Raw genomic sequence first — 24499 nt, 5'->3', positions numbered from 1 at the left:
CTTGCTATGTATTACGTCACTCACTGTATCTCCAGGAAATCCCGACAGTCTATTGACGATAAAACAGATAAATGCATACCACACTGTTGAGCTCCGAGTCATCGTACGTGTCACATGGCAGGGGAACTGGACCTCCTAGGGGTTCAAGACCCTCTTCGTCCCACATGTAGGTGCCTCCAGAGCTGTTGGAAGGGGAGAGCTCCAAAGACGAAGCTTGGCACACATCACCCCGATCAGGAGACATCACCAGTGGCCCCTGGGAGTCTTCCATGGGGCTTTCGTCATTATGCCCTGAAGAGAACGCAAGGGTTTAGTAACAGCGACGATAAACAATGACAAATGTATTACCGTGCCGATTTCATTTACCTGTCAAATCGACAGTGACACAGTCCATGGTCGCAGAAAGGAAGTTCTGCAAGCGAGTTGCTGTTTGGTCAGCAGTCTTCCTGTCATCGTGCGCCTCTCCATCACTGAATATATCCGCGCCATTATCAAAGTCATCCTGGAACTCTTCACTGGTGTCACCTCTGTCTAGCGATGATGCAGAGGATAAGGACATGTCCTCTGGAGTCTCGCCTGCTGTCAGCCCAGAGCTCGGCATGCTGTTTTCTCCGTCGCGTGCACCTCCGTCGCCAGAACTTCCATCACTGTCACTAGGAGAGACTGCTTTGTCTGCATCTGTGATTGGAGCGATGTCCACTGCAATCCCTAGGAGACCTCCACAATCTGACACGGCTGGTTGTCCAACATCGCCTTTTACTTGACATGGAAGAATTGGCTTTTGCTGTTTGACCTGTCCTCTGGCCAGTCGAAAACTCAAACCCCCACCACTAGTTCCGAGTGACTTGTTGAACACACAACTTGGGAGCAGCGGCTTCTTCAGAGCACTAGGAGTAGTAGGTGCTGAAGGAATTGAGAGCGTGGGAAGTGATGATGTGGATAATGTAGCTCTGCTGTACTGTCGGCCCCCAATTGTCGAGCCAGAACCCAGGTGGCTGCCATCCAGGACAGCACCAGCTCTCCCATTGCTAAGCTGGGGTGGCTTGAGGAAACTACCCCGGGGGGGCTGGAGCTGAGTATTGGCCAGAGGTTTTGCCAACTCCACGGCACGGTTGAAGGAGAAGGAGCGTGTCATGGGTTGGCTGGAGGGTGAGGGAATTTGTTTGAAGTGAGTGAAGCTGTTGGATCGAACCATGTTGTCAAGCGCCAGGTTTTTCAAGCTCTCACTGGACTGCGATAAGCTGTCTTGAGAGCTGCTTCGGGGTGAGCTGGAACTTGGCCTGGGACGCGCAAGCCGTGTCTCTGACCCGGTCCGGGAAGCATTTAAAGTGCTGTTTGGACCTATTTTAGGGCCTCCATTAAGTGGGCTAAACTTGGCCCCCACCTGGGGACTGATTGGTGTTTGCTTATGGATGGTCTTGGGGCTGGATACAGCCACAGTTAAAGGGCCTGACCTCCGGACTTTGGGTGTTCCTGGAGTGGTGCTTTTTACCTCCTTTGTCAAAGTGGGAAGCTGTGTCTTATCCACACTGGCATCTCCCGGGCTGGTGGGGGCAGACGGACTGGGAACTGTCGTCCCTTCATTCTTCTTCCATTTCAAAGAAAAGGGAGAGGATCGGATTACACCGTTTGGCCGGGACACTGTCGGAGTGGCCTTGCTATCCTGCGTGGCGGTAACTGGCTGTTGAGTGGAGCAGTTGGTTGGCGGGGCGCTACCACCCCCCGAGGATCGCCCACCAAACTTCGGCAGTCGAGAAACCATGGCGGACTTGATAGAAGATTTATCTTCCATTAGACGCCAATGACGGCATGGAAGCGTTTGGACTCAAAACTGAGGTGAAAAGAAAGAGAGAAAATATTTTAGCTAGGTAAAACACATACAAGATTCTTCAAAACAAACGGCATCCTACTTCATAAAGAGGTTACAAACACACTGGTTCTTTCTGAATGAAAGGATTACTTGATAAACTGGCACAAAGACACCCAGGCAAATACTGGGCCAGTAATCCATGTACACTCTTACAGGCGAGGGGAGGAGGGGCTGTTTGTTTTACAATCTGGGTCTTTCATTCAGCAAAATACTGCAGCATCGTGGTGCCCCACATTCAGACGCACAGACACTAGTCCAAGACTTGCACGGCCATGTGAGGGTCAGACTACTGCCTTAATCTGCCACATAAACATGCAAGGGTTTAAACACTGAAGAACAGCCTTACTAACCACACAAAAAAAAACAGGTCACAGGATGGAAGGAGGGCAGATAAAGCCTCTTTGCCCAAAGGGGTGGGTGCTGACCGGGCATTCGAGGGAGTAAGGGGTGGCAAAGGGCTGCTGACCCGGCACACTTCACTGAACCGCGAGCGTCAACTGAAGGCTCTTAATCGGTTGAATCAAACTACTATGACACTAAAAAGAATACAAGTACCCATTGTTTTCATATGTTTTAAACCACTCTCATTTGGGTGTTCACTTACGATTTACTACAAAACAAAAACAATGAAGCTCACTGATAATGCACAACAGCTGAAAAAGCCTTGATCATAACAATTCATTGAATTGAAAAGTATTTCTACAAGACAAACTGGTGTCATTTACAGCACATGGATAATGTGACATAAATCAAATTGGACGCAATTGCGGCACATTCAGTGGGTGAGTTGTAAACCTAGCGAGCCATCTGTCACGACGCCACAGCCGGAGAGCAGCGCTGCAAATAAATATCCCTGACCTTGGGGAATATCATGTGCAGAGCCGTGGACAGAAATGGGGCCAACAGCGATCCCACCTAGCATTACAGTGAGAAGGCAACTCAAAGAACTGCCTACATCATTCTTCAATTATAGAAACGTGTCTAGAGATACGATGATGGTTAACCTCATGTCAGAATGGCATGGTATAATAGAACTGACTGAATTATATTCTTTTACTATCGCATGTACATGAGATATGCATGTAAATATTAGATGTAAACCATAAACAGAAACCGAATTCTTTATTCCACTAACAAGTACGATGACAAAACAAGCCCACTATGTGAAGGGCGTCATGGGAAGGAAATAAATGAATTAGTTTTCCACTCAGTGGTCTCCCACTGGATGAGATTTTCTATAACAAGTAATAAAGAAAGTTACTCAGAGGAAGGGGCTCACAGGACTTTCTTATTCTGATGTAATGAGTGGGAAACTTATTTGACCCTTCGCCGCCCCCGGTCCACCCGGCAGCCCATTCAGGCTCGCCACTCCATCTCCAACTCCGAAGACGAAGCCAGACAGAGATGAAGGAAAGCTGAACAATCAGATCAGCAGGATCATGACTCGTCTGGCATGGCTTTCGCTTCGGAAGCGCGCGCACCGCACAGGCACATTCTTCAGGAGTAATGGGATGGATGCAGATAGGACATGACAGCCCCAGGGCGATGATCTATTGGGTCAGCAGGACTGTGCATGAATGGAGGTGCCCAGCGATACAGTTAATCCTCTGTCCTGATGTTGAAAGTCTGTCACTAAGCCGACACTTTGTAATACCAAGGCAAAACCTGAGGATGAGTTCCCAGCACAACGCCATACTTTCCTCATCCTTTACTTTGATGCAATCCTTCACTCTGATTGAAGAGATTAATGAGAGAAGGATTTGGTTTGACTCCATTCTCAGCACTTCAAACCCTCACAGGCACGTAAGAGCGAGGAGTGAGTGGATGTTGCACATCCCATATATTTTTGATTCTTTGTCCCACTGACCTACATTTCCTCTTTGGCGTCATATTAACTGTTCTGCATGCAATCAATAACATTCAGCAGATATATTTTCACAAAAAAGGTTCTTTAAAATAGATAAACATTTTATTTATAATGCATTGTTTTTATGCATTAAAATATAATGGTCTCAGGAGAGCTCACGACCTATTTTCCTGACTTAGTATTGATTTTAAAGACAAGCTAAAAACAAAACATGATCAGAGAGAACATAAATGCATGCTTTTATATATGTTTGTTTTTTTCAATAGTTTATTTTGCATTATTTAATTGACATGCTAATAGAAAAAGAGACACCCAAGTGCCAAAATGTTGATTTACCCTGGCTGTTTAAACTTGAATTTGCATCGGCATTATTATGAAAACATGTTATAAAATGTGTTGTAATGTCAAACACATAATAAATAATTCACATTTTGGTGATGTAAACAACGAGATGCATAGGAAATAAATGACAAAAAAAAGTCACTTGAGTATTTATGTAATGAAACAACAGTATATGACATTTGGATTGAGTCTTCAGTCAACCTTCACTATAAGGCGGACGATAAAAGTCAGTAATAGAAACTACATGGTGCTCGAAATATAATCATCACCTTGTCACAGGTGTCTATAAACACTCCATGAAGACGCCAGCAACACTGATGTATGGCCTTTCCAGTGCACAGTATACAAAGTGATGTAAAAGTACGGCCCTATTTCCATGTATTGACAGAGCAGTGCCTCAGTGGAGTGTTAACTAGGCCAGTCATCTGGACAGGCCAGTTGCAGGCCACAGCTCTCCCCAAAGAGATTATCACAGTGCCATTAGCAGGCTAATATAATCAGACAGTTAGCAAAGCAACACTGACTTTTAGGCTAATGTATATTGAGTGAAAGCAATACAGCGCTTAGTCGCACTGATGCTGAGTGTTGCTAATCCAATAAGACAGGAAATGAGATGAGGTAAAACCACAGTCAAACTCAGTGGATCGAATGACAGAAAAGAAACAAAGTAACACAAGGCGTGGTCGGCTCAGCATCTCGCAGCGCTTGACACAGTTAAACAGGAAATCATTACCTTAACATCCAACAGTCCCAACCTCAGGCGTCAGGTCGGAGTCAAGAGTTAACAAGCCTCTGTCACTAGTTTCGCATCGTGTGAGCTCGCATCGCTGATTGAAACAGGAAGGCACTCTGAGGTCGATCCGTCCGTTGCCAGACTCGCTGCTGCTGCTGCGGCACGTGTGCGAGTGTGTGTGGTTGAATTTACAAATTCCATGCAAAATCGGCTCCAAAAAGACTGTGGCATGACAAGAACAAACATATCATAAAATGGTTGGCGGTGTATTTTCTGTTAAGTTTGGATTATGGGTGTAAAAGTGCGTAGCAGCTGAGTGGGAGGAAGAAAGGCAGCCGCTGAGTGATTAATATTTGATAGGGCATCCTTGAAGAAGCCCCACCTTGTGCACTAGTAAAAGGAGAGCGCACGAGTAAAGGCTGAACACATTTATATAAAATACTTTTCCTTTGGTAGGTGGCATCATTTGAAGGAGCACATTCATTCAGTTAAGGTCCTTAAACTTGACACCCTGACTAAACATCAAAATGGATTTCAACGCTCAAATCAAAAGTTTGGGTGACATAAGACAGAATTGCAGGCATGTAATGTGATTTTAACCCCTTGAGTTGCGGGTGATTCTTCATTGAAGACCCCACTATGAACCAAGGACAGGGTGGTCACGGGCATCCAAAAGACCTCCACTTGAAACGTATTGGAATTATGACAAAGCATCCTCCTCCTCACTGTTGGAGTGATAAACAGTAGGCACAACCAGGAATGTTCAGCAGGTTTACAGACTCAAAATGACGGTAGGGAGACCACATGCCTGGGAGCTTTACACTTAATGTCAGTTTAATTATGGTTTCTAGCAGCTCTAAACCTCCATGATTTCATTACAGTGAGTGTGTGGAACCGTGAATGTCAGAGATTTACTCAGCATGAACTTGACTTGAACCACGTTGCCAGGATTATCACCAGGCATTTGCAGTCACGTTCTTATTCCCCAGCAGGGCCGAGCAGACTGTCAAGTGTCAGGCGACAGCTCGCACGTCAGTCACCGGAGTCAAAGATTCCTGCTTATTAAATTAACACTAAATCCAGGGCATCAAGAGATGGAAGGAAAAGAATTGGATGTTGGTCAAACTTTGGATAAACATCTCCACATGTGTTGGGCTGCACTGATCGATCGGCTGGCCAATTTATCCACAAAAGGTGTAAACGTTTCATGCCGCCTCCGTAAATAGTATTTGTCTATAGAAATATTGTAAGTGCACATCTACACATAGATTGATGTGATTCTGATTCATTCAAGATGGCGCCGACGAAGGCTGGCCTGGAATTACCGTGCATGTTAGTTTGTTTATTTTTGTGTTTTGATGGAGCATCTGCGTGTTCTTACACACGAGATCAGCATTGGATCCATGTTAACATTGAAAAAAGAGGGTAATATAAATCACCTTGATAAAGAACAACATCATTAACATTGTTTTTGTCTGTAGCAGAAAAAAACAAAGTGCATTTATTTGCCTGATATAAAAAAAAAATTCATGAGCGGATGTGCAATTACACTATATCCTAGTTCCGTAAAAAAGTATGTTCACCAAGGTCAGATGTGCCCCCCCAGAGGGCCTCGCTATTTGAGAAGGACTGCTGTAGGGGTTTAGATCAGGGAAGATATATTACCATAAAAAATATATATTCATGTACGTACTTTATAAGCAGAGCGTATGAGCCAGTTACTAATCATGAAACGTTCACGATAAACAACACTTAGCTGGCGGTAATGTAGCAAGTAATATTCCCTAATCCGAAGTGCTACCCGTCTCACTTGGCATCAGCCCACAAGTTAATCACCAGATCTTAATAGTTTAACTGAGGCTAGTCTTCTTTCTAAGGCAGCGGAGAGATACTGCTGATGGACAGACAGGGACACCCCAGAACTGGGCGGAGCCAATGAACGTCACATAAGAAATGCTGTCTGTACAGTGCTGTTATATGTTGATGAAGTTTCAGCACCGTCTGCTCTAAAATGTTTTGTAACTTTGACTGAAACTTCTCCTAAATGAACTTCATTTTATCATGTTGTCACGCGGGAGGATCCGCCATTTCACTAAGGGAGAGATTTAGTGCAACGCCATGAAAAGAAACGTGAAACCCAAAACTCCCAATCATAAAACTATGAAGAACAAGTTTTCTATTTACCACTAATGTTTTTGCAATGTTAAATAGTAGGCATGAAAAGTAAGCAGTCACATGCCGAGTAATCCCTTCAATTACAGACGATTAAATTCAATCCCTTTTTAGGCAAACCCCACACAGCCAAACTCACATGCACATATCACAAATCCAATTCCAATCTTTTTTTTTCAAGCTGAGGACTGGTAAAAAAAAAAAAATGGTAAAGGATGCACTTCATATTATTTTGATGCTGACAAAAACGTCTAAAATTGACCCACTTACTCCAACTTCATTTCCCCACAGTCCACAGCCTCATGTCAATAATGCTACCGACAGCCTCGGTCAGTGGAAAACTTTCAGGTCAATACTGTAGCATTGCAAATACTGAAAACCATGTGTGTTGCACTACAAAAACACAAGTTAAAGCATTACAGTATTTAGAGTAAAGGAAGATTGTGTTATCTAATTGAAGAGGCTAGGCAGAACCACTTGTTGACACAGTTCACAGCGGATGATGAATTTGACTGGACAATTCCTTCAGACAAACTTCCCATTTTTGCAGTGAGTTTTTACTTTCCAGTCACTCCATGCTGTGGTCTCTGGAAGTTTTAGATCAGGCAGTTACTACAGAACAGCAGTGCCTCCAGGGGAGAACCTAAATATTCAAATGAGGTCACACTTGTTGGTGAATGAATGAAACCGTTGAGTGCCTTTGTTTCACCTCATAATAGGCAGAGTTAAGACCTACAGGCCCTTCTGTTAGAAAGCATCTGGATGCCAAACATTGTTGTGATGGTTTGACAAAGCAAATGAAGCCACCATGCCAATGAAATATTTGAATGTTAAAGTTTGTTACAGAAGATCATAGGAAAGACATGTCATTCTGTCAACAAACACAGGACTCGCAGGTGTTTCAACAATACTCCATACAGAAAACAGTGTTTGAAAAGCAAACTTTGTTCCAACAAGTCTCATCAAAGATTTAGTTTAGGGTCCTAGTTCAATCATTCATTCATTCATTTTCTGTGTAATCCAACCCACAATGGAAGGTATTAAACACGTAACAAAACCCTATTTAAGTTCAGCTGGTCGCCAGTCCCCAGCACGTTTCAGAAACAGGTGAGAATAACACTGAGGTGGCCATGTTCTGATGCTAAACTGAGCCATGCAGCAAGTGAAATGAACGGTGAAGAGATCTATAAAGCAAGCATGACTCTGCATTAAAATACAGACTCAAAATTATTTCAAACACTGTTTAAAAGGGGAGATAGACTGTTAGACAACAGGCAGTATAATGTTATTGTCAGTGGTGGGTGTGCCATTTGTGAATGTTTAAAAACTACTGGGGTTAGAGCAGGAGCAAAGTAGCTTTCACATGAGCCGGACAATAACAAAAACAAGTGGGCATATATAACACTTAAAATGTCGGGTTGCAGGTTTCTAGTGGGAGGAACTATGCCAAGAGAATAGAGGGGCGTGTAATACAGAGATCATTTCTGACTCACCTGTGTGAGGACATGAGAGACTTTCCCCAGCCACAGAGTTCATGAGATTAAGCCATTTGAAGAAGCACATTTGTCAGCAAGCAAACACACTTGCTCTTGACGTGGCTGACAAAAAGTCACTGACACAACAGGGCTGTGACTGAGGGAGCAGAAGAATTGGAAATGGACCACCTTACTATTCCCTACTCAAATCGAATCCTATAAAATCTGTTGAGGTAATGAGAGAACTGTTAAGCACAGCTAAGTTTAGCTCAGATGATAGGCCACATGCAGAGAGGAGGATCAGAGAAAGTCAAAGCCAAATCAAGTCACAAGACTACCACAGCAACCTGCACCCTTTACAACTGGATATTATCAAGAGAACAGCAGAGAGCACTAAGGAGAAGACACAACAAGGTTAACAGCATACAGAACTGCGCTGCATTTAGTGCTCACTTTGACCTGCTGATCACTTCATGAGTTCTTCATTTGTTATACAAATGACTCAAAACTTCTCGCTGCCCTCTGCAGAGAAATGAAGTTCACTGATTCACCCTTTTATCTGTAGGCCTTGAGCTTAACCATGTTAGGAAAACCAAACCCTATCAAAGACAATGTTCCATTCCCACGCAATGTGCAGCCCAAATAACAGTCGCAACTGGACACACACATCCTTTAATTCGATTAGGCTCGCAGCTGACTTTGACTCTCGCTTTCCACGCTCATTCCAGTTCCATTAGTCATGTCAACAAGTTGACCCATTCCCCAGGGTCTGACCCTCCAGGTCTCTCACGTTTCAACGTTTCACGGCTGAGCTGAAGCTCTGGTCATGTCTGGCCCCCATTTGCACCAACACGTTTAGAGTTACAATCACTATTTATAAGAGTTTTCATATTGGAGGTGTCCAGTCTTTCATGAATTGTTTGGCAGCATTAAGTGTTAATATGGCCAAATGTTCCCTGGAAATCGAATGAACTCATTCACAACATATACTTTCCAAAGGATCCAAAAAAGACACCACAAATAGATCTTTTCACCACTGAATAATTGCACACATAAAATATTATTTAAAAAAGTAAATGGTTCAAATAAGGAGAAACTATTAAGTTCAAGTTCACTGTTGAAATAATGAGTATCAAGAAATTTGAGGTGTTTGCAGTACCAGGAGCAGTTGTATTGTACATCAAACACACGAGAACACACCACTAATTTAATTTACTTCGGATTGTTGCATTTTATCCAAAGATTGAACCGAGACCCACCAACTATTTGGGGGGTCTCTAGCAGTCAGTCACACAGTGCAGATATTCAGCTGTTGTTGCGGCGGGAATCAGATTGTAAAAACACCCTCAGCCAAGGTGGCGCTCCCGGACCTTCTACAACAGGTGCTTGAGGAACACACACATGGAAGTGGGTGAGAGTGTGTCACCAGAGAGTGTCCATCTTATGGCAAACGGTCAAGACTTATCCCAACGTATGTGACCTGCTGATGCAGTGGCGCTTGCACCGTCTGGGCAGTAATAGATCACAGCCTAAAAACACACACACACCAACTGTAAAGGATAGTTTGGCTCAGGGCACATTTACTGCGGTCACTCCAACAGCATTTCTGGGGACAGTTATATATGACTTAATATTTGTATAGTTGCCAGCAACCAAATATGATTTTAGGAATAAATAATTAAATAATACTCTATTATACGCCATTGAATTGTGAAGGAAGAGTGAACTTATCACTTAACAGCTTCAAACAAATCCATGTTGAGTTGGAAATGATTAACAGACATTATTTTCATGCCTGTGTGTGTGAAATATGATGAACATACTGAGCTCACTCATAGTAGGAAAACTGTAATAGCAAACAGGGATGCTGTTATGACACTTGAATGCGCATCACTACTGAGTACATACAATAATTCCACTTTTCCCTGGATTTTGATTCGGTTATGTTGTGTTTACAAACACTACTGTGTGGGAAAGCCTATCACGATCAATATTTAAGCCGAAATACTTCTATAAATAGGAGAGGTCCAACAATTGTGACTAACAAGACAGAAGCTAACAGAGAAATGCTAACACTTACCTGAAAACAGACAGTTAAAAGGCATCAGGCAGCTTCAACTGTGGTGTCGTGATATCCGCGATAAACAACAACATGCTGTTCAAAGTCAGCGCGGACGGTATCCGCTCAGCACTGGATGAAAACACTCGCTCCGAGTGACACGAGTTTCCGTTGATCGTCTCCAGCTAAACGTTAATAATAGCCCGCAGCTGCTGGATCTGGGAGCCGTTAGTTTCACCACGACGAGTGTCAACAGCGATGATCCCTCAGCTCCGAGGGAACCGACCGACGAACGACTCCGGAGAGGCAATTAGGAGACACTAAACGATTACCGGGGACGACTTGGGATTACGAACCTAGCAGTGAGCGAGTAAACACCGATGAGAATGACTCGCCAGGGCACTTCATCATTCCAACATCCTTAACAGCTCCAGCTGGGCGGAGCGTCACGTGTCACCTGGTATTAAAGCAGTCACGCCACCGTTTTAATGCTCGTTTAGAAACGTGACCAATAGAAATTATATGACTTAAAATGTTCGCAATTTTTACTTTCATTATTTCCCGCAGAAAGCGATGTTATTGTACGTTTCCAGCGGGAGGAGTGACGTCACGCTGAGAAACAGCAGCGGACATGTTTGTAGTTTTTTTCAGCATCTATTAAAAATCAGGACATAAAAAATGGAAATCGCTCGGTTTCGTGCCTTGTTTAAAAGCAATTGTCGATAAAGAAATATATACAAATATATAAAGAATAATTATATGTTTGAGTTAAAGGTGAAGTTAAAGAATAATTATTTGTATTTGTTTAAGTTACGCAGTAGTAGCTCTGCAACTTTTCTTTTTTTCCAAAATTTATTGATTATTTTTGGGGAAATCAAATGTAGAACGTCAAATCCATAATATAGATATACTGCATAAAATAGTATGTTCTGAGCTTTAATTTAATGTCACAGTCAAAAAACTTTACTTGGCTATGAGGAATGAAAACTGAAACACACATCTAATAAATGTTATTAATAAAATTCTGCGTGAAATACTTATATTGTTTTTAATGTTGAGCATCACATTTACAGTGAAATTGTCATTCACTATTTAACCACAAGGGTGCAGCATTTGACCAACTTAAATCGGCCACCAGCGACTGTATATCACAGTTGTTCATTAAACCTCAGTGTTTTATAAATGAATTAATTTTTTATCTAAATGAGATTTAGTGCCTGCTTCCTATGTTCGTTTCGATTTGGAAGCAGTAAATAGATGACTCATCATTGTAAAAACCTATGTAAAACCGACCAAAAATCCCTTTCTCTCCATCAAATTCCATTGACTTGTACATTTGTACAAGAGCCAAAATAACACTTGATTTGAGCAATCTCAGCTGCAGTTGGAAGTAAACTCAAGTCAGGCCGTGGGTCATAATTCAAAGAAAGAGGAGGAGTTAAACTTAAAGAAATGTTTTGGAGCGAATGCATCACATAGAATGAAAGCCAAAGGATTCTTGCAGCAGCCTGTGCGATGAAGAGAAAGCGGCATCTCAAAGAAAGTTACTCTGGTAAGATTGAAAAGGACACTTTATACTCTATTGACTTCAGAAATGAAAGCGTCCTGTCTGTGTAATGGAACCCATGTTTCCTCTCTGATTGTTTTCGAGAGACTGAATGAGCTGCTTTGTTCTCATGTTCGCTATCATCTGGGGTAATAGCAGGAAATTACAGAGAATTAACCTTTAATTTGGAATCTGGTGTCTTCTCATGTTTAACTTTGACATAATTCATATAAGTGTATGCAACTAGACAGGTCTGATTGCAGTTTGTTGGAAAGTTTAAGCTGGATAGAACTTTTAAACAAGATCCCTATGAAGGCAAGTCGCTCTTTCAATGTTCGTCTGTTCAAATTTTGATGAAATGAATTGTGTAGTTTACAACATGCCTTTGTTTACGTCACAAACTACATCCTAGCTTCTCGGTCAGTCAACATATGAACGGTGTTTACACTTGCCGACTCTCAAAGTCTGTTAATCTGTGCCAGGCTACAATGTACTGTAGGCTTTTAACTAGGACCAGAGGAAGCAATGATTTATCACTTACTTATGTCTTTTTGTGCCACTTTCTTGTGGGGAAAAAATGCAGACGCATCAGTATTCTTGAATTCTTTTTACAGATCACTGTGCCTGCAAAAGAAAAGAACAGCATGCACTTGATAAAGTCCAGAACTCACTGCTTCTCATCAGCCAAAACGAGAGATGTATGTTTGTTTACCAGACACATCAAGGAAGCTCTCAACAAAACTTTCTGGCATTTTAAAATATATTTGATTGACAAGAGTACTTGCTGCTTAAGTCGAGATACATTGCCTACAGCGCCATAAGTAGGTCACTGAAGTACTAAAATGTAACAATAAGGTTGAACTAGTAGTAGTGGTAGTAGTAGTTGTTGTTGTTATTGAAAGTAGAGTAGTAGTATTGTAAGTATTAGTAGTTGTAGTTTAGTAGTGGGACTTTTTGTTGTTGTAACTGTTGTTGTTTAGCAGTAATAGAAGAAGTGGTAGTAGTAAGAGTGTCTGCTGTGGTTATAATTGTGGTCGCAGATTACTAAGAGTAGTGCTATTACTAGTAGAATCTCTAGTAGTGGTAGTAGTAGTAGAAGTAGTTTTAGAGCTGGAGATGAAAGAAAAGATTACAAAGTAGTGGCAGGATTAGGCCTCACAAAGAGCAGTACTATAATAATATAATATAATAATTACAACAATAGGTGGTACATACAGGTACCATGTCATAGTATCAATACCATATCAATATATTGTACCAGTAGTACAGGAGTTGATGTGATGGCTGAAGCTCCAGTAGTCGTGTCCCAAACAAACTAGTCGCAGTGGTACCTCAATAAATTGCATTTCATGTTCATCACTATTTATTAAATGATATTTCTCTTTGGTATTTAACCTACACATTTAACCTTGGCTCTTTTATTGTTGTCTTTTGAAAGCCATGAAACTCTGCTTGACCACTGCCTGCCTGTGGCTGCTGATTCAACACACCTGTATTGTCATGGTGAGAACAGTAGAAATTAAGTCCTGAAATAAATGTTGCATAGCCATTAGTCAACATTATTATTGCTTGTGCGGTCAGAATGATGAAGATCTCCCATCACAAAGGCTGATATGCTGACCTCAGCTCCTCACCTGTTTCTCATCTGGATATTTCTGGCAGATGTGGGTCAGATGGAACAACATTTCTCGTGTTCACCAGGATGGAGAAGATGTTGTTTTGAGATAGCATTTCAGCAGTATTTAAACATGCAAACATGCACGTCCTTTAATGATGAAACTATAAGTAATCTCAGCTACACTTTTCTCCTGTTTAGGGGGGAAGAGCTCAGCGTAGACAGAGACAGGCGGAGGAGACTCTGAAACCATACATCGGCAGAGTGGAGCCAGGTGAGACTCAAGAGATCAGCAGTGACTGACTGTATGCCAACTATACCATGTGTGAGTCTGGCACAGCTTCAGGGCCAGAGCAATAAAACAGCAACAAGCTTTCAGCAGCATGCTGAGGTACTGGGCTCTAGTTGAACTGACTGTTAAAAGGTATAGAACAACAGTATCATAAACCGTCATATTCATAAACAAACCCTGATACCAAGCATCTATTATGTACAGTGTAGTAGAGGCATACTACAGTACATTGTACACGTCATTGATACTTCCTACTCAAATATATTTTCCCATGAAATTGACTCGACTTAACGCTAGAGGCCATATTTGTTTGATTGTTTGCAGAAAAGCTGTGCAAGATTCTCAAGTGTCACAGTCCTGTGGGCTCATGGTGCCAGGTGATCGAAGAAAATGGGGTTCTGATCCCAAAGTGTGCTTGTCCTCAATCATGTCCACGGTAAACAACCAGGGAGCACTCCGATCAACTATATAAGATAAGATAAGATAGACTTTATTGATCTCACAAAGAAGAAATGCACCATTACATGAGCTCTTAAGTCTTCTTCTTTTCCTTTTGGCTTCTCCCTTCAGGGGTTGCCACAGTGGATCATCCTGTCCTCATATCTTCCTTCACCACCTCCATCAATCTCCTCTCCACCTTCTGCCTGGCAATTCCAACCTCAACATCTTCCTACCAATGTACTGGCTATCTCTCCTCTGTACATGTCCAAACCATCTCAGTCTCGCCTCTCTCAGTCTTTAGACTGAGACTACCCAACTCAAAGACCGAGCACCACAGGAGGTCTTTTCTTCCTGTGGCAATAAAAAAATAATGTCCCTGAAAAGAATACATTGAAGGTTTTTTGGCACATTTTCTGTTCTTGAACTGCATTTGTTGCAAATTATTTTCTAAGCTCTTCCCAGAGAGAACCTCAGCATCTTCATCTCTGCTACCTCCAGCTCTGCCTCCTGTCTTTTCCTCAGTGCCACTGTTTCCAAACCATACAACAATGCTGGCCAGTTGTGTACACCTTCCCTTTCATCCTTGCCGACACCCTTGTGTCACACATCACACCTGACACTTTTATCCAATTATTCCATCCTGCCTGCACCTGCTTCTTCACCTCTTCCTCACACTCTCCATCGCCCTGGACAGTTGAGCCTAAGTGCTTAAAATCCTCCACCTTCTTTATCTCTACATCCTGTAACTTCACCTGTCCACTTGGGTCCCTCTCATTCACACACATGTATTTTGCCTTACTGCGGCTAACCTTCATTCTTCTCCTTTCTAAGGCAAACCTCCACCTCTCCAGCTTGATCACAATGTCATCTGCAAGCATCATCGTCCAAGGGGCTTCTTTGTCTCATCGGTCAAACTGTCCATCACCATAGCAATCACTGTGTCAGGAAGGGCATCCGACGTAAAAACTTGCCAAACTAAAGATGCACGTGAGCTGTTGTAACGGCACACAGTTGCAATCCCCTCTTCCTGCAGGCAGAGGGAACCAGTGTGCAGCGTTCTGGGGAAGACCTATGGGAACGAATGTCTGCTGCATAAAGAAGCCTGCAGGAAGAGACGCCGCACCGGACTGGCTCACAGAGGACCCTGTCTGGGTAAACACGCACTGTCGGATATTTAAGTCCCATCATGCTGTTTAATTAATGCCTGGCAAGCTTGCTGTCCGCGTCACCAGTCCCCAAGGCCGGCTGCACCATGGAGGAGCTGGGCCAGTTTCCATACCGTCTCCTGGATTGGTTTCTGCTCCTGAGTCGAATGGGAAAGTTTTACGTCCCCGCTGCCCCCTCTCAGATCTGCCTGAGCCACCATCAGAGGCTCCAGCTTGCACAGGTGGTCCACTTAAAATCATCTTGTTTGAGAAAGACAGAGGATTCCAAAACATTTCCAAGATAGAGGGGACTCATTCTGATCATGAGTGATTCGACAATGAAACGTGCCCCCAGAGACATTCCTAAACCAGAGTGCAGGTCTATTGTAATCCCTGAAAACATGCTTTAGACGGACAGGTGGTTATTGAAGCCCAGATGGAGTAGCATCCTGACATCAATATTTTGATGGAGATTAAAACACTCTGAGCAAAATAATTATGCTGCTATACATGTCATTACTTTTGGCTCACGTGAACCTGTAGAAGACAGAATGTCCCATTTCACGTGACCCTTGAAAATTTCATCCAAATCTTCCAAGTCATTTTGAACACAGACAGACAACCCTACCCCATCAAAAACATAACCTCCTAAGTTGAAGGGAAAATGACGTCATGAGGCGACGTCTTTCTGGCAACACTTGACACCATCATCAATGGTGTACAAATGTTATCGTTCATGTACCTCCTTGAGAGGAATTGATCCTAACAACCTGCTCTAAGTGGCTAGTTCCCGCGTTGCCATGGTGGTATGAAATGTGCGTTGTAGAGAATTGCCTCTATAAATAGATTATGGTCAATAATCGCTAAATTATTCAATAAGAGGGTGAGTGGAGGAGTAACCCAAGATCCTCCTCTAACAAGCCACCTTGGCCTCGTAACCTCAAAGGGACTAAATAAAAGCTTGTACACTATACATGGTGAGAAATTATTTCATTTTTATGAGTCAGCTTTTTCAATTTGACTTCGGAAAACAAATCGTGGCTCTTTCTCAGTGGATTGTGGCCTTTTGTTAGGGGCTACTAGATGTGGTTTTTCTTTCATTACTCTCACTTTTTCACCTCACTTTCCATCTGTCATTTCATCCCTAGTTGAACATGACTGTGACCCACTTGGGGCTAACTAGCTCAGCCTGCGCTCCCAAGCGTCTGCTCAGGCAGCCTAATTGTATTTCCATAGGTTAGTCCCTCAGAGAGAGGGTGAGCAGCGACTTTATCGTAGAGATGAAGAAGCCAGTTGGGACATCAGTGATGAGGATGCAACACAGTCGCCTGTTCTGAAAGTAGACTACTGAACAGTTGCAGAAGGTTTTCATGTCTGCCCTGGCTTTTGGAAGCTCTCCTTATCCTGGTTTAGACTCACGAAAGATGCAGATAGAATTCAATAAACTATGAGAAGGCAGATGTAATGTATATTTGTTCACATGTCGCTTGAAGCGCAGTGAAGCTGCAACCGTGCCAACCCTCACTGAGGTATTATAGCACAAGAACTGGTTCTCTTCTATTTCATTTCTCCGTCTTGTCATGCGGCATGAAATGTGTCGCCTGAAACATGTTGCCTAAAGCGTATTGCTCAAAACCTGTCGCCTGCGATGCGTCTCCTGAAACTTGTCACCTTAAACGTGTCGCCTGAAACTAGTGTCCTGAAACACGTTGTCTTAAACACGTCTCCTGCAATGTGTCCCCAAAGCATGTGGCATTAAACGTGTCGCTTGAAGCACATGAAGCTGCGACCGTGCAGCACCTTATTGTCGTATTGCAGCACAATAGTTGCTTGTCTTCTATATCTTCTGGGCTCTAATTGGTTAAGACTCGATTTACTTGATTTTTGAACAGTGGTGTTTGACGTGTCAATGTAGCCTGAAATACACTTCCTGTAACGTGTCATCTGAAACATGTTGCCTGAAACGCGTCGCCTAAAAACTAGTCTCCTGAAACACGTCTTCTTAGACTTGTTTCCCGAAACGTGGCATGAAATGTGTGGCCTGAAACATGCCACTTAAAGCACAGTGAAGCTGCGACCCTGTCACCCTGGACATGTGACACCCCTCGCTGCCGTATTGTAGCACAACAGTTTGTCGCACACTCTACATTGACTCTGAAGTTGTAACAGCTGATGGAATCGTGAGATGTGCGCGAACCATTGAATTGTTTCTCAACATTATATTCAGCAGCAGGCAACAAATGCCAACAGAAAACAGTTATTAAATTGTTATTAAAAGTACAAAGAGAAGCATTCATCCCTCTCTCCCTTTCGTTCTAGAATCAGTTCATCATGTTGGACAAGAACAAAGATGGCAAGTTGAGTCGCAGAGACCTCAGGAAGCTGCAATACAAACGAATGCCTCTGGAGCGCTGCGCGGCACAATTTTTCCAGTCAGTCCTCTTCCTTTTTTCACCATCATTAATGCACTCCGTACTCTCAGGGTCATAATCTATAAGTTAAAGGCATGTTTCTGAGCATATGGAGCCCCGGGGAACCTCACCATGTGAACCGTCTGCCTCCATCTTTGTGGTTAATTACAGAAACACCACGGGTTAACAACCCTCTCGCCACTATAGATCCCCCCACCCCTCTATCCTGCCACCAAACTGCACCTCCCACCATGCTGTTCTCGCTGCATGTCGTCTATCCATTCAACCACAGTGCCAAACTCCTGCTTCCTGCATCCCCTTCGATTTCACGACCCCATCATCTCACTCCTCCTCCCTCTATCTGCTCCCTCTCCACCTTCCACAATTTCACTCTCCCTCTTCAAAATCTCGATTTTAGCTCGGCTACCACCAGACGGTCCAATTCAGTCCGAGCAGGAAGCGCTAGCTGAGTCAATGTCAGGCCATTCGCAGCAATGTTAATGTTTATTACCCGCTGCGTCTCCCGTTGCCCATGGATTAGCACAAATTGAAGTGGTAACCTTCATAGATAAAGTGATGGGGGTGAGCTGAAAGACAACCAGCTTCCTGTTAATACGCCGCATTTGACTTTACAGTGTTTTACCCAGTGAGCACGTGTTTGGCAGATAATAAGGAAATGGACACGCTCAGTGGCCGTGTTACGAGAGCACTTGTTTTGCAGGTCATGTGACCGAAACAGAAACAGGAAAGTGACCCTGAGAGAGTGGACGGCCTGTCTGGTGGAGCGCTCAGAAGCCTGGGTCTACAGCCACATGTGTCAGTCCCACACCTTTTCTTCATTTCCAGTCGAAGGTCCATGCACACCTGAAGTGTAATCCCTGGTGGCTCCACCATTTCATGCTCAGATTAGCTACATTTCAGGAAAAAACTTTCTGACTGAAAAGCTTTTGTATGTGGTGCATCAAAAACTTGGCCAGAATATGCCTGACCTGAGCAAAAGCAAAATTACGATTTGAATTCTCAAATAAAACTTAATCGTTAATGTCTTTTAGAACTTTTTTATGAATAAAACTGTTTTCATTTTGACTGTATTTTTGCCTTTCATAATTCACTATTCATTCTAAATATTACCTTTATAAATGTTTTATTTTACTTGTTTTATTTTTATATTTTTAATTCAAATCATTTTAATGAGTAACCTCATTTGAACAGTATGTCTTGTCACTCAAAATACAGTAAATAAATAAATACATTGACAAAAATACCTTGTAATTATATGGTTCCTTTGTATCATAATAACAGTTCTGTTCTCAAGATATTAACAATTTAAATGATCTTCAAATATTGATCATTTATATTGGGGATGTTTAAACAAAATGCATTTCAAGGAAATAACAAACAAACATACATTACATGCAACACATTTTAAGCATATGATGCCATGATGTCATTACAGTTTTCCCTATTTGATACTTTTTAAGAAGTAAAATTTGAGGCACTTTTGATAAGAGTGCTTTTCTTCTGTCCTTTCTTCTCTTATGATATCCTGCGGAAATGAAGTGCCATACTAATAGATTTGGCAACAGCAAATTGCATCCACGCTTCTTTAAAAAATGTAACATTTAAATGGTAATTTTGGAACAAATACACAAAGGTTTTTGTATAAATTTGCTTTAGTTTTCGTGTACACAATGCAGAGGGCCATTGATTGAGCCAAGGTGGTGTGCTTCGATTTGCACTTTGACATCAACAATATTGAAAACTGACAAGTTGTCAAGAATTTAGTTTTGTTTACCTAGAAAACAAAAAACAAAAATATCTATAATTTGTGTTTGTTTGTCTGTATAATGCAGCTATTGCATTTGAAACACAAAGAAAGCTTTTTTCAAAAGATTTTTCATGATAATATTTGAGATGGTGTCAAATTTTAAAGGTGATCCAAAACTCTTTTCCACCACTGTATGTTGAGGGCACGAAAGTTGATTGTCTTCTACTGTCGTCTACTTCACAAACATACAAACATCCAAAACAGAAACAGGCATTTTGAATGGATTACAGTATTTTAAATGTTTTAGATTTAAAAATGAAATTGGTCAGCAATTGAAGCAACCCTGAAAATTAAACTCAGACGTGGATTCATAGGAGAGTTTGATGAATTAGGTCAATTTTCTTCTGCATTGGTCAAGAGCAGAAGATTAAATCTGAAACCTCAGAGTTACCAACTAAAGATTGCTCTACCACCTCTTCAGAGGGAGCTGCGACTTTGTTATCAGATGTGTTTTGTCTTGTCCGCAGTGATACAAATGGGATCCAGAAAGCTGTGCTCCCCCGTCGAGGACGAGTCCTCGGACAAAGAGCAATCAGCAGCGGCCCACGTTTGACCAGCTGCCACAGAAAACACAGATGAAAAGATGTAAAGTAAATGCATGTCAAGTGAAACCCCTACAGTCTTAGTTTGTGTTCAAAAGCATGTGATGTCAAAGCTTTACTTGAGGAAGTGAAGTGAAATATGTGGAGCAGTTTCTAGTGGAAATGTAAAATGAATTAAATGTACATTTTTAACTGTTGGAAATCATTTTTTGAGAAACTAAATGAGACTATTTTGTCTTTTATCAAGTGAAAGCCTGCACCATTAAACAGTAAATCACTTTTTATTAGTAGAAATGGGTAGCTTTTAGCGACCATTCCTGAGTAAAATGTCGACAGGCTTAACAAGATGATAATACTGATCAATTAGGGGCTAATATGTCGCTAATATGCGTACAAATAAGTACTGAAAATTGGTGGTGTCTGCCCCGTTTGAACTTGAATCATGAACTTGTCACATGTTTTATTTACATCAAAGTGCTCAAAATGTACTGCTGAAGTTCCGACACCACAGCCGGTCTCAGCTGCTGCTTCTCGTTTCCAGACTTCCAGGAGATCGACTGTTGGTGGAACTGCTGTCATGCTGGCGTAAACAGCACATTTTGCTTTGAGGTGAATAAAACGCCTGTGATTTCATCGGTTTGATGTGACGAGGATTAATATTTTGGCAGCATGACGCTCTTTAGCCAGTAGAAATCCATATATTAGCCACATTGTTGTATAAGCTGCAGGGTTCAGACCACAAGAAAAAAGTAGCGTTAATCACTGTGGTTTAATCATGGTAATATATGTTCCCTGATACATACATTTGATTTAAATTCTAAATATTTTTTGTCTTATATGGTGGGATTTCACTCTTCAAATTTGGTTTTATCTAGACAATTTCACTCCCTTTTATCTTCCAGATTTGTTTTTTACTACAAGTGAAATGCTAAACTGCCATATTTATGGATTATAACCACCATATAAGCGTGAAAAGGCAGCGCCTCTGTTGTGTGATGTGTTGAACTCACTGTTCAGTGTGAGCACAGCCAGCACAAATATGTACAAAATGCCTGCCAAAATTAATAACTGCATCACTGTCACAGGCAGGTTTCTGCTGCAAATGAGCCGACGTAATAGACAAACAGGAGTTGAGGTCTAAAGCGCATGAAAAAGATAAAGTAGAGACCAGCGGAAGATAAAGCAGGGTGGAGTGAGTGCAAAGGAGAAAGTTAATTAAAAGGGGGAAGGAGAGAATGACAGGAAAGACCAGCATTGTGTTGAGGAGTTCTGGCGAATGAGAGAGAGGCGCGTTGACGTGGCGCTGTAATGCACTGCAAATGGGTGTGTATAGAGAGTAATTGAATTATGCATAAAAGATGGATCAGAAAACAAGTGGAAGACTGAGAATGGACAGTTGAGGGGGGAGGGTTGAGCCAGAAGTGGATTCTTTTTCAAAATACTCAGCAAGCTTGTGTTCATCTGAATGTGGATGTGTTGAATTAACAAGTCCAGACGACATTACAGAAATATAACTAATAAATACAGCGGTAATGACCAGCAAAAGAAGATATTTTTCCCCATCTTGGCAATTACAGCTGCAGTCGCCCTTAAAAAATGGGGAGGGGGCAAATAAAAGCATTAGCTAAGGCACATTTTCAGAGCGTTAGATGTGCAACTCTGTGACCAGGGAGTTGCATCACTGCGTTTCATGGATGATGCTCGTTGGTCTGCAGCCTCCTGTCCCTCTCTACATTGGTTTTATCTGAGTGAAGTGATGGGGATCAAGACCCTTAAGTGTGAATCTTTGGTTCTCACCTGGACTGTAGTTAAACGCTCTCACCAGATACAGCAGAGTCCTGCTCATCAGGGGACCACAGGACGCAGTGTTGGGTTAGAGGCTAAAAATACAAATTCTGAACGCAAAAGCATAATGATGAAATATGGCAGAAAGTTGAACTATAGAGAGAAAGTTTCGATGTTTGGAGAGAAAGTTTGGGAGGGCTGGTGGTGTGGACACAAAGAGGAACGATCGGGATGGAGAGACCAGGTAAAAGTAGAAGACTAAAGACGACCAATGAAATTCATGGATGCGGCAAATGAGGGCATGAAGAGGAGACGCGTGACTAAAGAGAGGATGATCCAGATAGGTTACGGTGGAGGAGGCTGACTTGCTGTGACAACCACAGATGGGAATTGTGGATAGATGAAGAACACCACTTGCAAGTGAAACAACGCAATATGGAGTGTAACTGTAGTGTGTGTGTCTTCATCATCCTTTCATGTAAATGTCACACAGAAACAAAGTTGATAGTTAATGAAAGTTACATAAAAAAGAATATTAATTGAATATAAAGGCTCAATTTAAATATAAATTGTAAGTTGGACCATTCATATATATATATATATATATATGTACATATATATGTATATATATATATATATATATATATATATATATATATATATATATATATATATATATATATATATATATATATATATATATATATATATATATATATAGCCTGCAGCAGCTCTCTATAGTCTGGAGCGCTCAGTTAAAAAGTGCTCTGAACCTCTCACAACACCAAACCAGGGATCAGTGAGCTGCAGAACATCTTGCTTCACTAAAGACCACCAGCAGCAGCATCTCTGTCTCCAGTCATCCCTAAAAAAATAAAGAGTGAAGGCCACCCTGTAGGTCCACTTCGTCCTCCAGCACTGATCCTCCTTCTGTCCTCTCCACCCCCTGCTTCCAGATCCATAGTCAATACACATGGACCACAGTCTCTCTCATCCTCCCCCATCTCAAAACAGACTTGGGGATAGATCCATCTAATCCGTCCTCACCTTCTCGTCTCTCTCTCCCCGCCACACGGACACTCTCCACCACCATTACCACCAAGCTCACCCCAACTGTCACACTTCATTTGAGAGAGAGAAGGCAGGAGAGACATATGTATCACCCACTCGCTGATGTCTCTAACCTTGCCCTCCCTCTCTGTCTCCTTTGGGTGCTGATCAGAGATCAGATCTGGGATGGGTTGGCTTGCATCTCTCTATCTTGCTCTCTCTCTCTCACACACACACAAGCACATACAAACTCTCAAGGGACACTGACAGCACAGGAGCAGATGGGCGGCTGGTGATGACATGTTAAAAATAAAGATTCCAGTTAACCCCTTGTCAGCCTGCGCACCTAACCCTTCATGTCAAGCTGAAGTATTAGCAAATTCTTCCTGTCACTTTCCCCTCATGTCTCTTCCTCAAAGCCTTCCTTCGCCACTGAATGAACATGAAAGTTAATAGGCGCTTGTCATGGACGGCCCGCTGCACTATGCATGCTATGTACACATGAATAATATATGAAAAGGCCAGTTTTGCTGTTTCTAACATGCAATTATTCCAGATGAAATTTTAACTCTCAGTCCTTCTCAGTGTGGGCAGGGTTCGTGGATTGACTGTACCACCATAAATAATTAAATGGCAACACAAGTAGGGGCCGAAAGCGCATGGGATCAAAGGAAATATTCAGGCCAGTCATGATAGCAGCGAAGAGGAGCGAGAACATGTGTGTGTGGTTCAGTCCACGGTGAGTGCACCGGTTCCAGGTCGGACAGATGTCCCAAGTGTGAGGAAAATAAAGTGGAAACACAGCGTGTTTACAAAGTTAGATATGAGCAGTAATCTCTGGAAGGTTAATCACCAGCCGACATTCAAAGGACGTCGCAGTATCGTGCCGAGCCAGATTGGCGTTTCAGAACTTCTCTGTGATTGAAAAGTGGGCCAACTAATGCAGGGAAGACATGAGAGGAAGAGTGACGGCTTTGAAAGAGCGTCAAACTACAGCAAAGTGTAATTAAAACCTGGGAGCGCTGGAGCTCCAGAAGTGATGCTTTAGCTGCACTTAACATTCTGTTTGGCAGCAGATTCCTTGTATTTTGATTCACATCAAGTGCCACTTTGAAACACCAACATACCTGCTATATATATATATATATATATGAGCTTTGAAGTTCGAAATTTTGCGGCTGGATTTAAAATGTGTATTACTACCACAACTGTCACTTTATATATATATATATATAGCCGCAAAATTTCGAACTTCAAAGCTCAAGAAAATGTCTCACCTTAACTAGGACTGTGAACCAAACTTAAACTCTATTATATTAATTCTCA

General features: G+C 42.2%; 2 protein-coding genes across 7 annotated transcripts in view; one reads left to right on the top strand and one right to left on the bottom strand.

The window, feature by feature from the left end:
• Positions 1 to 24499, bottom strand: part of ccser2a (coiled-coil serine-rich protein 2a) — a 71865-nt gene that overhangs the window by 43609 nt on the left and 3757 nt on the right. For 3 of the 6 annotated variants that reach the window (XM_053874184.1, XM_053874190.1, XM_053874188.1), the window contains exons 1-3: positions 10540 to 10942; positions 367 to 1831; positions 80 to 291 (exon numbers count right to left, since the gene is read on the bottom strand). In XM_053874184.1, the coding sequence (XP_053730159.1) occupies positions 80 to 291; positions 367 to 1792 (1638 nt within the window). In that variant the 5' untranslated portion in view covers positions 1793 to 1831; positions 10540 to 10942. Of the gene's footprint in view, positions 1 to 79; positions 292 to 366; positions 1832 to 4812; positions 4940 to 10539; positions 10943 to 24499 lie in introns of those variants that run through there. The other 3 variants (XM_053874187.1, XM_053874186.1, XM_053874185.1) reach the window with 3 other exon arrangements.
• Positions 10620 to 20411, top strand: sparcl2 (SPARC-like 2). The gene is made up of 9 exons (XM_053874196.1): positions 10620 to 12070; positions 13503 to 13567; positions 13881 to 13953; positions 14296 to 14407; positions 15446 to 15564; positions 15645 to 15799; positions 17877 to 17989; positions 18690 to 18784; positions 20264 to 20411. Exons 1-9 carry the CDS (start codon positions 12034 to 12036, stop codon positions 20347 to 20349), a joined length of 855 nt encoding a protein of 284 aa, XP_053730171.1. The 5' UTR covers positions 10620 to 12033; the 3' UTR covers positions 20350 to 20411.

The sequence above is a fragment of the Synchiropus splendidus genome, chromosome 9 (genome assembly GCF_027744825.2).
Source record: "Synchiropus splendidus isolate RoL2022-P1 chromosome 9, RoL_Sspl_1.0, whole genome shotgun sequence".
Classification (NCBI taxonomy): domain Eukaryota; kingdom Metazoa; phylum Chordata; class Actinopteri; order Syngnathiformes; family Callionymidae; genus Synchiropus; species Synchiropus splendidus.
The sequence above is the reverse complement of the archived record's forward strand: the minus strand, read 5'-3'. Positions and strand labels throughout refer to the sequence as shown.